Source organism: Papaver somniferum, chromosome 10 (genome assembly GCF_003573695.1).
Source record: "Papaver somniferum cultivar HN1 chromosome 10, ASM357369v1, whole genome shotgun sequence".
NCBI classification, from domain to species: Eukaryota; Viridiplantae; Streptophyta; class Magnoliopsida; order Ranunculales; family Papaveraceae; genus Papaver; species Papaver somniferum.
Window position 1 is genome coordinate 28437488 of NC_039367.1, and position 14660 is coordinate 28452147.

At 37.8% G+C, this 14660-nt stretch overlaps 3 protein-coding genes across 4 annotated transcripts; all 3 read right to left on the reverse strand.

The window, feature by feature from the left end:
- Positions 1-6373: 6373 nt before the first annotated feature.
- Positions 6374-7246, reverse strand: LOC113318348. Its single transcript, XM_026566493.1, has 3 exons — positions 6801-7246; positions 6565-6715; positions 6374-6476 (listed from the first exon to the last, which is right to left on the reverse strand). The coding sequence occupies exons 1-3, from the start codon at positions 6940-6942 to the stop codon at positions 6383-6385; spliced, it is 387 nt and encodes a 128-aa protein (XP_026422278.1). The 5' UTR covers positions 6943-7246; the 3' UTR covers positions 6374-6382.
- Positions 7247-8607: 1361 nt separating this feature from the next.
- LOC113318346 lies at positions 8608-9751 on the reverse strand. Its single transcript, XM_026566492.1, has 2 exons — positions 9109-9751; positions 8608-9012 (listed from the first exon to the last, which is right to left on the reverse strand). The coding sequence occupies exons 1-2, from the start codon at positions 9673-9675 to the stop codon at positions 8803-8805; spliced, it is 777 nt and encodes a 258-aa protein (XP_026422277.1). The 5' UTR covers positions 9676-9751; the 3' UTR covers positions 8608-8802.
- Positions 9752-10091: 340 nt separating this feature from the next.
- LOC113319693 lies at positions 10092-13079 on the reverse strand. 2 transcript variants are annotated; one of them, XM_026567935.1, is made up of 4 exons: positions 12288-13079; positions 11394-11507; positions 10992-11276; positions 10092-10519 (listed from the first exon to the last, which is right to left on the reverse strand). In XM_026567935.1, exons 1-4 carry the CDS (start codon positions 12882-12884, stop codon positions 10316-10318), a joined length of 1200 nt encoding a protein of 399 aa, XP_026423720.1. In that variant the 5' UTR covers positions 12885-13079; the 3' UTR covers positions 10092-10315. The 2 variants fall into 2 exon arrangements, with proteins under 2 accessions (XP_026423720.1, XP_026423719.1); XM_026567934.1 differs by having other exon boundaries at positions 10992-11279.
- Positions 13080-14660: the final 1581 nt, after the last annotated feature.

Consider the following 14660-nt stretch of genomic DNA (forward strand, 5'->3'; position numbering starts at 1 on the left):
GTCTTTAATTAAATAAAATTAAATATGTTTAAAAATAAGCGTTTTAAATTTGCTTCACTACATTACATTAGCTTCACTAATGAGAAAAAGTAGTAGGTACTACAAAGAAGGGGTTGAAACTGTTCAACACCTTAAGGATTTCAAAACATTTTTCGAAAGGAAAAGCTACATTTTTCCATTTTCGCCATTCAGCCAAAGATCTTGTTACCATCTCAGCATCAGTTTCACCTCTCAATCGGTATCGATTTACTTGTTTGGTTAAAGCTATAAACTCACTTACTTCTTTCTTAATTGCACCAAAACGATGTTCTATGTCGCATATAGAACGACGACTCGGATTCCGAGTGTCACTGTAGAACCCATCGTGAATAACCGCCTAGAAATTCACCCATGGATAGTTTGCCGAAGAAAGCTGAGTAGATAAAAAAAAATAGTTTTTGCAAATAGATTCATCTTCTTCTTTAGCATACGGAACTCGCCGAACTAACCGGGGCCGAGACATGTTCGATCAAGATTTGTGAGTGAAGAGAAGAATGTGTAGAATGTGTGAATTTAGAGTTGAAATGAGGAGTAATTATAGATTTCAGAAAATGTATCCGTTGGATCAAAAGTTTTTCTGACCGTTCTGATTGAGCCGTTGGCGACATTAGGTCAGACTCTGGCGTCTGAAATATAGACGCGGGCGCTATTAGTAAAGACGCGCGTTTGAAGATATAACGCTAGCAATTTCCTTACTGACGCCAGCGTTGCTAGGCATGACGCTCGTCATTTTCACAGACGCGCGCTGGTTCTACCGACTCGACGTTCAAACCAACAAATTTGATGGTTTGAACATCCATTTTTCATGTTTGTTCATTCCATAGTGGGAGCAAAATGAACAAACTACAGGTTTGTTCATTCCATAGGGATTGCTCTTATGCTTTCATGTAGAATACATTATGCGACTGCTTATTGGCCATTTTCAAATACAGTTAAAATTTTCTAACAGACCATGACGACATGAAAAAGAAAAAAAGAACATATGGGATCCATAATGTGGACCTGGTAGATTGGTAGTTAGGCCGTGTGAGTCTCAAAAATTATTGTTGTCCTACTACTACTACAATAGTATAACGAGAAGTACAAAAAACCTTCAACTGAATGAGTTACAAGCTCCTGTTTTAAAATTTACATCAATCAAATCTACATTGAACCAAATTTTATTGTTAATAATTTACTATGTTGTGATTACCGATTTACCTGAAAGCTAAATTGCAGTAAACATCAACATTTTGGAATTCAACAAGATCTAAAATAGCATTCATCTCAATATACACCAAGGCTTATTCACAATGCAATTAAGGCACACAAACACGCATATGTGCAACTATTACCTTTCGACGGTAGTTGTGTGCTTTGAGCATATTAAGTAACGGGTGTGTTGGTATGCATAAAATGTTATGCAGTCAATATTGGATCTGCATAAGATGTTATGCAGTTAACTAAAACAGATTAAAGAAGAAACACAGTTTAACGTGGTTCGGCTATAGCCTACGTACACGGGAGAAGAATGATTAGAGTTTCTTATTATCAATGGAGGTTTTACAAGACGTGTATATATATATCCTATACATGCCATATATTTGTATAGATAGCAACATATCTAGAGAATATTTTCTTGCAGTGTAAGCCAATCATAAATAGAGAAACCAAATATTCTCCTTTGTTCCAACACTCCCCCTCAAGTTGGTGCGAAGATATCAATGGAGCCCAACTTGGATAGAATTCCATTGAATTGATTGACAGGTAAACCCTTAGTAAAAACATCTGCCAGTTTTTGATGACTACGAACGAAGGGAGTGCATATTACTTTGGCCAATACCTTCTCTCTAACAAAATGACAATCCACTTCTATGTGGTTTGTACGCTCATGAAAGGTGGGATTTGATGCGATTTGTATCGCTGCTTGATTGTCACAAAACATCTTAGCTGGCTGAGGTGACAGAAAACCCAAATCTTTAAGTAATGCTCGCAGCCAAACAATCTCACAAGTTGTTGAAGCCATGGATCTGTATTCTGCTTCAGCACTTGATCGAGAAACAACATTTTGTTTCTTGCTTCTCCATGTAACCAGATTACCACCAAAGAATATGCAGTACCCTGTTGTTGATTTACGATCAACTAGACATCCAGCATAATCAGCATCTGAATATGCTGTTATACAGTAGCTAGAAATTGAATAGGCTTCATTCTTTGTCATCAAAACTCCTCTTCCTGGTGATCTTTTTAAATACTGTAGAATCCTAATTACTGCATTTAGATGTTTAACACGAGGTGTATGCATATAACGACTGACTAAGCTTATTGCATGTGCTATGTCAGGTCTGGTAACAGTGAGATAAATTAACTTGCCTACTAACCTTTGATATGACCCAATATCACTTAACACATCACCATCATAAGTTTGTTGCCAATTTCTGTAGGAGTATCACAAGGATTTACTCCCATTTTTCCTGTAGCCTTCAGCAGGTCCAACACATATTTTCTTTGATTCAGAAAAATACCCTTCTTTGAGTAAGCAACTTCTAATCCCAGGAAATACTTCAGTATTCCTAAATCCTTGATGTCAAATCTGGAATGAAGCATTGCTTTAAGATTTCTAATTTCTTGTTGATTGTCTCCTGTAATCACAAGGTCATCAACATGCACTAGAACTATAGTTGTACCAAGATTACTTCTTTTAATAAACAAGGAAGAATCGGCAAAGCTCCTTTTGAACTTATTCTGGATGAGTACTGAACTTAGCTTTGCATACCATGCACGTGGTGATTTCTTTAAACCATATATTGCCTTCTTAAGCTTGCAAACCATATTGCTCTCTCCTTCTCGAGGGTGTCCAGGTGGTATACTCATATACACCTCTTCTTCTAAATCACCTTGTAAGTATGCATTCTTCACATCCATTTGAAACAATTTCCAATCTTTATTAACTGCAAGAGACATAAGAACACGAAACGTATTCATCTTTGCAACTGGTGAAAAGGTTTCTGTGTAGTCTTCTCCATATCTTTGAGTAAAACCTCTTGCTACTAATCTTGCCTTATAACGCTCAACAGTTCCATCACTTCTGTATTTAATTTTGTACACCCATCTACATCCAACAGTCTTCTTCCCGGGAGGCAACTTGATAATACTGTATGTATTATTTACATCTAAGGCACGTAACTCATTCTCCATTGGTGCCTTCCATTTTGGATTAGACTTTGCTTCATTGTAGTTTTTAGGTTCTTGATGACTGGATATAGCACTTAGAAATGCAGAGTGTGAAGAACCTACATGATCATAAGTTAAATGTGCTTGTATAGGATACGCAGCGGAATGATATGTAAAGAAATCTTTGTATTTTTCTGGAGCCTTCTTCTCACGACTTGAGGTTCTGACAATTGGTACCACTGGTTGATGATCTTGTGGAACCATAACCTCAGTTTCTGGAACTTGATGCGGCACATCTTATAGTCCTGTATTATCATCAGTAACACTAACATTATTGTCTGAAGCTTCTTCATGAACTGCTTCATTATGCACATCCAACACTGCATTAGGTACGTCCACCAACTCTACCCCATCACCATTATCTCTGTGGGAATCTGTTGCAGTAGGTATCTCATTAATAACTAGAAGTGGTGCAAAATCTGTATAACACTCCCCCTGAGACCGACTACCAGAATCACACTGAAAATAAGCCATTGTTTCATCAAACACAACATCACGAGAAATCTGGAGCTTTCTAGTGGGTGGATGATAACAAATATATCCTTTCTTTGTAGATGAGTAACCAAAGAACACACACTTAGTTGCCCGTGAATCCAGTTTATCACGATGCTTAGCCTGTAAATGTACATAACAAACACAACCGAAAACTCTGAGATGAGAAATGCCAGGCTGATGATGTTTTAAAACCTTTAATGGAGATTTGAACTCAAGCACACGACTAGGAAGACGATTGATCAAGTAAGTGTCCGTCAGAGAACCATGAGACCAGAATTTCTTTGGAACATGCATCTGAATCATAAGAGCACGTGTTGTTTCCAGAATATGACGAAGTTTCCTTTCAGCAACACCATTTTGCTGTGAAGTACCAACACAGCTAGTTTGATGGATAATACCATGACTACGCAAATAACCTGGAAGAGAGCCTTTGACAAACTCAGTGCCATTATCTGATCTAAAAATTTTAACTTGTGCATCAAATTGGTTGTGTATCATACAATGAAAATCCGCAAATACAGATGAAACTTCAGTTTTGGATTTGAGTAAATAGATCCATGTAGCACGTGACCAATCATCTATAAAGATAACAAAATATTTATACCCATCATAAGCATCAATTGGAGCAGGACCCCATAAATCAGAATGAATTAATTCAAAAGGCATTGTAGCTCGAGTCACAGAGTTAGGAAATGGAAAACGAGATTGTTTAGAAAACTGACAAACATCACAGACTTGAGACTGAACAGAAAATGTGGGAAAAATCCTAGACAAAACACGACTGGAAGGATGACCAAGTCTTTGATGATAAAGAAACTGCAGAGTTGATCTTTGAGTGAGACATGCCATGTCACTAGAGCATAACAGGTACAATCCATGAGAAAAGATGCCTCTACCAATCGTCTTCTTCGTCTTTCGATCCTGAAAGATGACCGAGGTAGGGGTAAATGTAACATCACAATTCAGAGAATTAGTGATTTGACCAACACATAACAATTGATTAGGAAACGAGGGAACAACAAGTGCATTAGATGGCGGACAATCTGGAAAAAAATGCACTTTCCCACTGCCCAGCACAGGAGCAGTAGAGCCATTAGCAACAGACACATTTTTATGAGAGCTGCGAATAAACGCATGAACTGACGAAGGATCATTTGCCATATGATCTGTAGCTCCTGAATCAATAATCCAAATGTGACGGTTGGAAACAGGCGTAGTAAGAAAGCCTAGCAGGTTACCTGAAGTATGGTTGGCCTTGCGCTCATTCTTATTACTCAACTGGTGAAAGAAATTCTTCAACTGGTCTATGGTAAAGGATGAATTTTCAGCTACAGCAGCTCGAGCAAGCTTATTTTTGTCAAAATTAGCTTTAAGATGAGGATAAATATCCCAACAACGATCCTTGGTGTGACCAGTTTTATTACAATGATCACAATGAAAAACTTCTCTCTTACCCTTAGCACGAGAAGTCTTGTCCTTATCAAATGGCATGGCTCTTCGTTTATCATCTCTGGAGCTCAGAACAGCACTGGATTCAGCAGCATCCAGGTCTAGAATGCTTTTAGAAACAGAATTCATAACTTTCTTGCGTGTCTCTTCACGTTGCACAGTCGCACAGACACTAGACAAACTTGGCAATTCAGCACTCATGAGAATAGTGCTTCTAAGAGATTCATACTCTGATGTGAGGCTACTGAGCACATTAAAAAATTTATCCTCCTCAACCCTCTTTAAGAGAATTTTGGCATCAGTTGTATGAGGACGATATGTATCCAGTTCATCCCACTTCCTTTTTAAATAACCAAAATGCTCAGTAAAACTTTTCGTACCTTGTGCAGCCTCAGCAATCTCACGCTTCAGCTCAAACACCCGAGCAGCATTATTCCGTAAGCCATACAGACTAGCAACAGACTTCCACAAATCCTTTGCAGATTCTGAAAACGAGAAAATTTCCGAAATACGTGGTTCCATCGACTGGAGAAGCCACGTGCGAACCAGTTGATTATCAGCAATCCAATCTTCATACTTTGGATCTTTAGCATCTGGACAGGTCCTATTCTCACCAATATACCCAGACTTTCTTTTACCCCCAAGAGCAAGAGCAGCAGTCCTAGACCAGCTGACATAATTGACATCATTCAGCAAGACAGAGGTTAAACGCAAACTAGTATTATGATATGATTGTGCCATAGTAAACACACAGAGAAACGAAACTTGATTACATAGAAACGTCCAGGATCGTTAACGATCCCCTGATACCATGTTGGTATGCATAAGATGTTATGTAGTATGCATAAGATGTTATGCAGTCAATATTGGATCTGCATAAGATGTTATGCAGTTAACTAAAACAGATTAAAGAAGAAACACAGTTTAACGTGGTTTGGCTATAGCCTACGTCCACGGGAGAAGAATGATTAGGGTTTCTTATTATCAATGGAGGTTTTACAAGACGTGTATATATATATCCTATACATGCTACATATTCGTATAGATAGCAACATATCTAGAGAATATTTTCTTGCAGTGTAAGCCAATCATAAATAGAGAAACCAAATATTCTCCTTTGTTCCAACAGGGTGCATGCTATCTCTGTCATGAAACATTTTCGCAGAAAGGTGTCGGTTAAGAAACTCTACACCATTGCCAATGGATTTTGATAGTGCGGGACGAGTAAATTGAGCATTGAACGACACAAAGTCCAACTCAAGCATGAAGTTCCATTGGCCCTGCAATACAAACAATGCACATCTTAATACAAATTTGAGAAAATAGACGCAGAAGAATGATCTACTGAATGTAAGTGGTAGTCTTTACCTTCTATTCACAAGTTCTTTTCTGAATTGCACATACTCAGAAGCAGTCAACACTTCAGTAGCCATGGCATCCACATTGCCGTGTATATAATGCCAGACTCCAAGCCTTGGACGAGCAGCAAGTGCAACCCACGGAGGCAAATGGTAGCTTCCTACAAAACAAACATGGTAAAAACTAATAAGTTATAATGAATACCGTGATGTTCAGTTCACCAATCTAGTTTCATCAATTCTCACCTGCACAGATCGTAAAACTTCGCCAATTACACCATCTGTTAGCCTTTTGTTGCGTTTTGTAACCACTGCAATGCTGCAAAGAGCTTTTCCTTCTGCAACAAAGAGGGCGGAATCCCAACAAGATCCTGCTCAGAGTTTTCATAGTGCTCTTGTAGTACAGAGAATTACAGCACCCCAGAGTTCAAATTTTCTTTATGCATGTGATGTAACAATATTAATACTATAAAGCCATGTTAAGTTCCTGAGTTGTTAACTAATTAGCTCGACTATAACTCTGATTGAGATTTCTCTCAGTAAAACAAACACCCAGGATATCATATAGAAATAGAAGCATGGAACAGAAGGATCACTTGAATTGACTACTGACGTTGATAGAGGTACCCAGACCTTGGTGCCATAATAGCAAATGACAGGAACATAATCTAAAAGAATTACTCAAACCCTCTCTGAAGTTTGTTTCAGCTGAAAACTGGTCTTAAAAAAGTGGGATGGAAGATAATGTCATTTTGGATATCAAAGAAGAACCCACAGTTGTTTTGATTTCAGGGTTCAGGTTTGCTTTCTTTCATTTGGATGATTTAGATCTGTCCGTTCAAATTTAACAGATGTAACGTGGAGGATTTTGACGGTAAAACTAATTTTAAGGTGTCATCTATGATTATTATTTCTGATTTTTATTAAAGGGAGAGCAAAAGGTGATCCGAGGAAAGCAAAAATTGTAATTGACTCACTAATTCTGCCGATTTAGTAATTTTATTTGACTAGGACTACAATATCCTTATTTACACGCTTACTCAAACTCATATGTGAATCTATCACCACCACAACATGGTCCACTCTCGTCATCTATGTACCTGTGTTGCTTCCTCTACCACCACCACCACAATTTGTAATTCAAACCCACGAATACAGTTCAAGTAACAATGATGAGCCATGGTATATAGATCTTGCGAATAAAAAAGAAGAGGTAAAGTTAAATTCAACTCGCTGCTATAAAAAAAACTAATCACTTAAATTTAACTTAATTTGATTAACTTACACCATCGATCAAAGAGAAAGAATCAAACCTGAGTAAGACGAAATTGAAGATTGTTCTAACCAGTAAATTTTTTCCGCTGCAAATATGTAGTTAAGAACCCAAATTAAAATGGAGGAATTAGAGCTTAGTTAAGATCCTAACTAAAAGGGACAGATTGTAAAAAAAAAAAATTTGTGCGGGACTGAGATTAGTAAGAGGTATAGCTAATTCAGGACGAGAGATTGTGAGGGAAATATGTAAGAGGTAGTCTGAATCTTAATATCCATGATAAATTGCATTTCATTTTCGCCATTTTTGTGTATATAGCATTTTGTAGAGAAAAAGACATCAAAATTTAATTGAATCTGTGAACTGTTTTGTTGCATCGACAGTTTATCCCTTTCTGGCAAATTCACTGTGTACGATCTAAACAACTTATTGTGGTAATATGTATGCATTTTGTTACAATTGATCACCTACTATATATACGATGGAAAAGCGTCTGACGATCATAAAGTGTACTAAAATAAAGAAAAATTACAATGTTTTTCTTGACGGGGGGTATTTGTAGTCTTAAAAAATTTTGAACCTGACTCGTTGTATAAATCAATCGAGTTAGCGAGTCGACAACGATTTTTGCTCTCCTCGGATCACTTGGTGCTCTCCCTTTAACAAAAATCTTATTTCTTGGCCATTTGGTTTGGTGACAACATTTTTTCATCCACTGGTGGTGCTATCCAACCATATATTCTCTACATCAAATTCAAAGACGTTTATAATTTTCTCGAGGTAAAAAACTACAATCGCCTAGTAAAACATACTCATAGTCCATATCACTGATGAGTTTTCTGAATTGAAGGGTCAATTCAGAGTTAAAGACCATGATGACAACTGCCATGGATGATAGCTGAAATGGTTGTGTTACACAAGGAATCAGGTAAAAATGCCTCTCACAAGACAAGAGACCCATTCCATTTGTTTTGATCAATTAGCAGAAGACTTTTGCACACTAGTCTTGAACATGAGTATGTACATCTTCTTCTTATGATGACTTTTTGGGTTATGAGGATGACTACCAGTACTACAATAATCTAATGAGAAGTACAAAAAACCTCCAACGGAGTGAGTTACAAATGACCCAAAACTTGTTCCAACTATAAAATGCCATGCTGCTCCATAATCTTCATCAAATTCCTGTTTAAAAATTACATCAATCAAAGTTAGTTCTTATACTAGATTGACCCATATTTTATTGTTAATAATTTACTATGTTGTTATTTAACAATTTACCTTCTTGAGGGTAGAAGCAAGAGCCCGTGAAGAAAACTTGTCTCGTCCATTGTAAGCATTACGAGCGTGACCAACAGCCTGGATCTGCATAAACGGAGGCATATCTAATGCCAGAATCCGTGCACCAAGCCTGGAGAAGAACTCATCCAACTCCATCTGTGAAAATCGGTTTAGTGATGATACTTTTACTTCCGTCTTCCTCACAACACCCGCTCCATCTCCGCTGCTAATTGAAAGACGCTTTATTGGCTCTTCTATATCCCTTTCTCCTCCTCCTTCCATTTGTTGGTTTTTCACCTTCTCTTTTATTTCCTGTTTGATCTGTACAAGTTTTTCCATGGTAGATATTTTGCTGCTGGGTTTCGAGTCTTGGGTTTTGTCATGGGGAGAGGAATCGTTGGCTGCATTGATAGAGAGTGTGGGAGACTTCAGATACAAGACTAGAGGATCCGCCATCGGTTTTTGGTGATTAGTTTTAGTATAGCAATTGTTCTTGTTGACAGCAGATGAAGAAGAAAAGGAAGATCTGCCATCACTATGGTATGTTTTCTTGTGGGTTGGTTCCATGATTGTCTTCTTTGTTTTTCAACTAAGCTCAACCAAGTCTTTTGAAGGCATTTCTGTGTGTTTTTCAAAAAGATGGAGAGTGAATGAATAATGGTGTAGTTAATAAGCAAAGATGGTGGGTTGAGTATAGGTGGTGATTTTCTGCTGCAATCTGGTTGACTATAGTTAGAGAGTACACAAACCTGGGGAAGTGGAAAAGAGATGTGGTTACTTACAATTTTACTAGTCCTTTGAATGTGACACAACATGTTTGAATTGAATATTTAATCTTTCTACCTACTCATTGAAACTTGAAACGGACTGGTATTATTTACTGCTCTTTTTTGTCTTCAGGAGGAGTGAGGAGATCAATGATGGAAGAAACCATGTCTATCTCTGCGGGCTAAGAAAACCACATAGTACAATAATAGTACAAATTTGGGTAATCAGGTATCCCTCACCCACATTATGTCCAGAGAAAGATTCGTCATGTTTCTATTGAGCAATTTTGACAACAGATGCTAGTCTTTTCTATGTACAACAGGTTTTGGAAGAAGATTAATTTACTCGATTAGAAAAATAGAAGCTAGTACATAATCTGAACAAATTTACAAATCAGCTGCTACAAAATACAGCTAAATTTTTACCCACCAGGTAAATTTCACGACGGACTGGTAAAACGGGAATCTCTGAAGACTGAAGTGCCGCCTGAAGCAGCGGGAGAAGGGAATGAAGCCATTAACCGAGTTCCGGAGACTGATATAGGAGCAGGCGGAGGATTTGTAGGATGTGCTGATCCGGATGGAGCAAAGCGTGATGGACTTGGACTGGCTATAATACCACTAGTTCGTGGAGGGCACAAAACCTGCATAAAAAGAATCCCGGATGAATTAACTTCTTGATTGGGTATCAAAGCTGAAATAAATAGAATTAGTAGCAATCCCAGATTAAAAAAACGGGTGGCAATTTGGAAGTCACCCCTTCCAATCTTAAATTAATTCATTAATTAACAAAACAAGTTACAAAGTTTGCAGCTAGAAAATCGATGCATAATAAGAAGATTTGTTACTTGGCAATACGCTTATAATTGAATGCATAAAATACAGAAGCTTATATTCAAAAGAGAAGACACTAAGCTAACCTTCTAAACAACTTCTAACTTAAACTTTGTTTGCAGTCCGGTTAAACAACATACTTCGTTCGTAAATTCTATTCTCATGCACTAAAAGTGTAAATCTAATAAAGATGTATCAAGTTACACTGAGGCAATATTATGATCGTGAAATTTATTAGGTATAACTGTTTATGATATACATGATTTGGAGACAAGATATTACCGTATTAGGTTGAAGGGAGCTATGTGAACTCTTTCTAAAAGGAGAAGATCCAGAAGGAGATGTGCTGCGCATACGCTGAAAATTGCGTATATGTGCGTTATGAGGAGAATGATCTTCTGATTCTCCCTCTAAATCTCCACAGTGATTAGCATCCATACCCGTTCTAGTAACAGCCTGTCTAGGAGACCCTAAGTCGCTTGTCTCCACTTGCAGAGGAGCAGGAGGTCGGATTACTGATGCCGGCACGTTGTTTCTTCTCTTCATCTCCTCCTCCGCATTTAGAATCTGCTGGGATCGTTAAAAAGGAAATAAAGCCATTAGGAAATGTAGAAAGAAACTACTAATATATAGAGAATATGGTTCATATTGCCAATAACTCCCAGATACGAAACAAGAATGTACCTGCTTAAGCATTTGCACTAGATTATGTTTCCTCCCATTCAGAACTTCCAACTTCTCCTCCAACTCCCTTTTCTTTTTCTCCTTTTCGTATGGCAGATCCACATTTTCGAACACCTGGCATTGAGATAAATTATTTTCTACTCTAAAGACAGAATTGCAATGTGAAATAACCAATCAAATAAGATAAAGGAAAGCTGATTTCAGCGTCTGCTGATCAAAATCAACGATCGACCCGTTTGAAAATGCAACTAAGTAGCCAACCTAAACAGCAATTGTCTCTCCCATTAAGCCCATCCTCACTCCTCAGATACTGTGGTCAATGCCATTACTGACACAATTGTTTGCAATATAGAAGTACTTGGCAAGACTGTCCATCATCTAGTTATTTGTTTCACTAGACTTATGATTCTTCCAAAAGTTGCATTGCAGTTCAGTTGAGACATATTTTGCTGACAAACAAACCCATATCAGACCTTTTCGACTTGAGCTCATAATCTACCACCGCGCTAAGCCTTCACTTCCACCTATAACTCTATGAGGATATCCTGATATCTAGGTATAGGTAAACCAAATTCAAAATTTTGCTTGTGGTAAATCCCCTACTTTTGGAGGTTCTAATTTGAATCTAGATTCCCATCCGTATATCAGATTCTCTTTTATGTTCACATCAACATGTGTCAAACACTATCATGTATGTTCATATGGACGGTCGGACACCTATGTGACTTGCCTATTGCCCAAGCGAAACTACCAAGACGAGGTCGTTTCACTTTAATCGTTGATCTAGAATAACCTTGCATAACCCAGCATACTAGATTATCAATTTAGAGCAATTATTAAAGAAAAAACACACACAAGAGCAACAGAGAAAACAATCTAGAGAACAGCACTTACATTTATAGTTGGTTGATCAGAAACCACCAGCACCTCTTGTGAAGTCCCATCCACACCGGCAGGGACGACATTTTCCAAACCACCAGAATCAACCTCAAGGATTAACTCTGTTATTTCATCAACAGTCAAAATACAATCGTCCTCAACTTCCACAGGTTGTTGCTGTTCATTACAAGTACCACCACCATCAATATCCAATTCAATCTGAAACTCTTCCTCCTCTTTACCCGCCGTTAAAAGATGCTGCTGTTGTCCCTCCTCCTTTTCCTTCACCTCAATCAAATCCACAATTTCTTGTTCCAATTGTATAAGATCACAAGTTTCAGTAGCTGAATCCAATTTGTTCTTTGAACCTCCACTATCTCCTACTCCCTCCCCTTGCTGTAAATTAGGGTTAGGGTTTGGAACAGAAACCATTGTTGTAGTAGGGGGAGATGTAATTTTGGTGGAGGGAACGATAGCAGAAAGGGTTCTATCACGTTTATGTGAAAGAATTCTGAAATCTTTCAGAGAAATATGTCGTCTCGGCATCAACCATTTCCGAGGAGCGTCAGGAGCTTTGTGTAAATTTCCCCTGTAAAGAGAAATTGCCACCATTGATTGTTTTGATATCTCTCTATGAATCTACTTGGTTTCGACCTCTCTCGGATCTGGGGAGTTTTTTCTTGGAGATCAAAATTAATAAACCTAATTTTGAAACCCTAGTTGAGACAGAGAGGAAGAGAAATTGATTGGATTTGGAGGAACTGCTTTCTTCGATGTTTGACAGTGGGTGCAGGAGGTCGAGAGGAACAGTCTTTTGGGGTGTAGGTAATTATATCAGCACCCACTCAATATATTATCGGGGATGTGCTGTCAGGTTATTAGGGCTGAACATGGTTTCAGTTTTCTGCTGGAACCGGACCGAACCAGACCAATTAGGAAGAAACGAAATCGAACCATTTACTAATGGATTGGTTATGGTGTAGAAAGTGGAAAACCGATAGTGTTGGTTTTGGTTTGGTTTGACCTCTAAACCGAACCAAAAATCATTGGAAAACCGATTAATTTTTAAATTTAGTTTCTACCTTGATTTACAAGTATTAGATTCTACCCATTGATTTAGAGGATAAATAAAAGCTCTAAATCTAATATTTCATTATGATACTCTCCCTCTTCCTCTTTCTCCTTCTCTCAGTCGCCTCTCTTCTCCACCCCTAACTACAGCAGTCACTGCTGCTACTCGACTTTCTTCTTCCCTTCTTTATTCTTTTTTGTTTGTCAATAACTAAATTAAGATATATTATATATCTTCTTTTGATCTCTAGATTTAGAGTAAGCTTTAACTATTCTTGATATTTTTTTATATTTATTTTTTTGTCTGTAAATTTGTGTAAACCAATACTATCGGCAGCTACGACTTTTTTATCTGTAAATTTGTGTATTTTTTTTTGTTTGAGTCGTTTGACATAACTATTGGTTAACCAAAAACCACTGGGACAAACCGAAACCGGCTGGAACCATTTGGAAACCGAACCAATGGTTAATGGATTGGTTTGGTTTAGATTTTTAGAAACCGATAGTATTGGTTTCGGTTTTGGTTTGGCTAGAAACGGAACAAAAACCGACCATGAACAGCCCTACAGGTTATATTAGTTGTATAGTTTCTGGTACTTAGAGCTAGCACTGTAGAGAGGGATATCCCTTCCCTATCCCTCAAAACACCAAAATCTCAACTGCTATGGCCTTCCATATCCCTACATGAGTAGGGATATACACCCATTTTCTTACAAGGCTATCACACGGGTACTGAGTACCCACGTTTTTTTACGCTTTACGGGTACTCAATAACCGTAGCATTTTACACGCTACTGAGTTTCCGTATCTAGTTTTATCCTAAAACTTTCCTTTTTCACTCTTTTTTTTTTTACTAAAACTCTATTTTTACCTCTTATATATATCATTTTTTACTCTAAAATATATTTTTTACCTAAACAGATATATTCTTATTGAAAAAAGAAAATGAAAAAAAAATACGGGTACTAAGTAGCCGTTTGGCACTATTCATACAGCTACACAGTACCCGTGTTGTGTAGGGAAGGGAAAGAAGAGCACCATAGCTGATACTACCTTCCTTGTGCTATCCCTTCCCTACATATGAGGGATAGAGAAGGAATGAGACCAACCATAGTGCTAGCTCTTAGAGCCTTTGTATAAGGTGCCTTGGATACGATAAGAAGAAATAAGGAACAAAATATTTTTGGATCTCACAAAGTTAGATGCTTCTAGAAGTCAATTTGAGGCTAAGCCCTATGGTGTGCTGATCTAGCAGCTAGATTAGCAGTCCACATCAGCGCCCACCGTTGTTTGGTTCAGCGCAACTAATCTCAGTCG

Coding starts and splice junctions, on each gene's coding strand:
- LOC113318348 (XM_026566493.1), bottom strand. CDS start 6,942: ATGAAAACTCTGAGCAGGATCTTGTTGGGATTCCGCCCTCTTTGTTGC. Junction 6,716..6,800: donor AAGTTTTACGATCTGTGCAG/GTGAGAATTGAT, acceptor TTTGTTTTGTAG/GAAGCTACCATTTGCCTCCG. Junction 6,477..6,564: donor AAAGAACTTGTGAATAGAAG/GTAAAGACTACC, acceptor TTTGTATTGCAG/GGCCAATGGAACTTCATGCT.
- LOC113318346 (XM_026566492.1), bottom strand. CDS start 9,675: ATGGAACCAACCCACAAGAAAACATACCATAGTGATGGCAGATCTTCC. Junction 9,013..9,108: donor TTGCTTCTACCCTCAAGAAG/GTAAATTGTTAA, acceptor ATTTTTAAACAG/GAATTTGATGAAGATTATGG.
- LOC113319693 (XM_026567934.1), bottom strand. CDS start 12,884: ATGGTGGCAATTTCTCTTTACAGGGGAAATTTACACAAAGCTCCTGAC. Junction 11,280..11,393: donor TAGTGCAAATGCTTAAGCAG/GTACATTCTTGT, acceptor TAACGATCCCAG/CAGATTCTAAATGCGGAGGA. Junction 10,520..10,991: donor GCTCCCTTCAACCTAATACG/GTAATATCTTGT, acceptor CTTTTTATGCAG/GTTTTGTGCCCTCCACGAAC.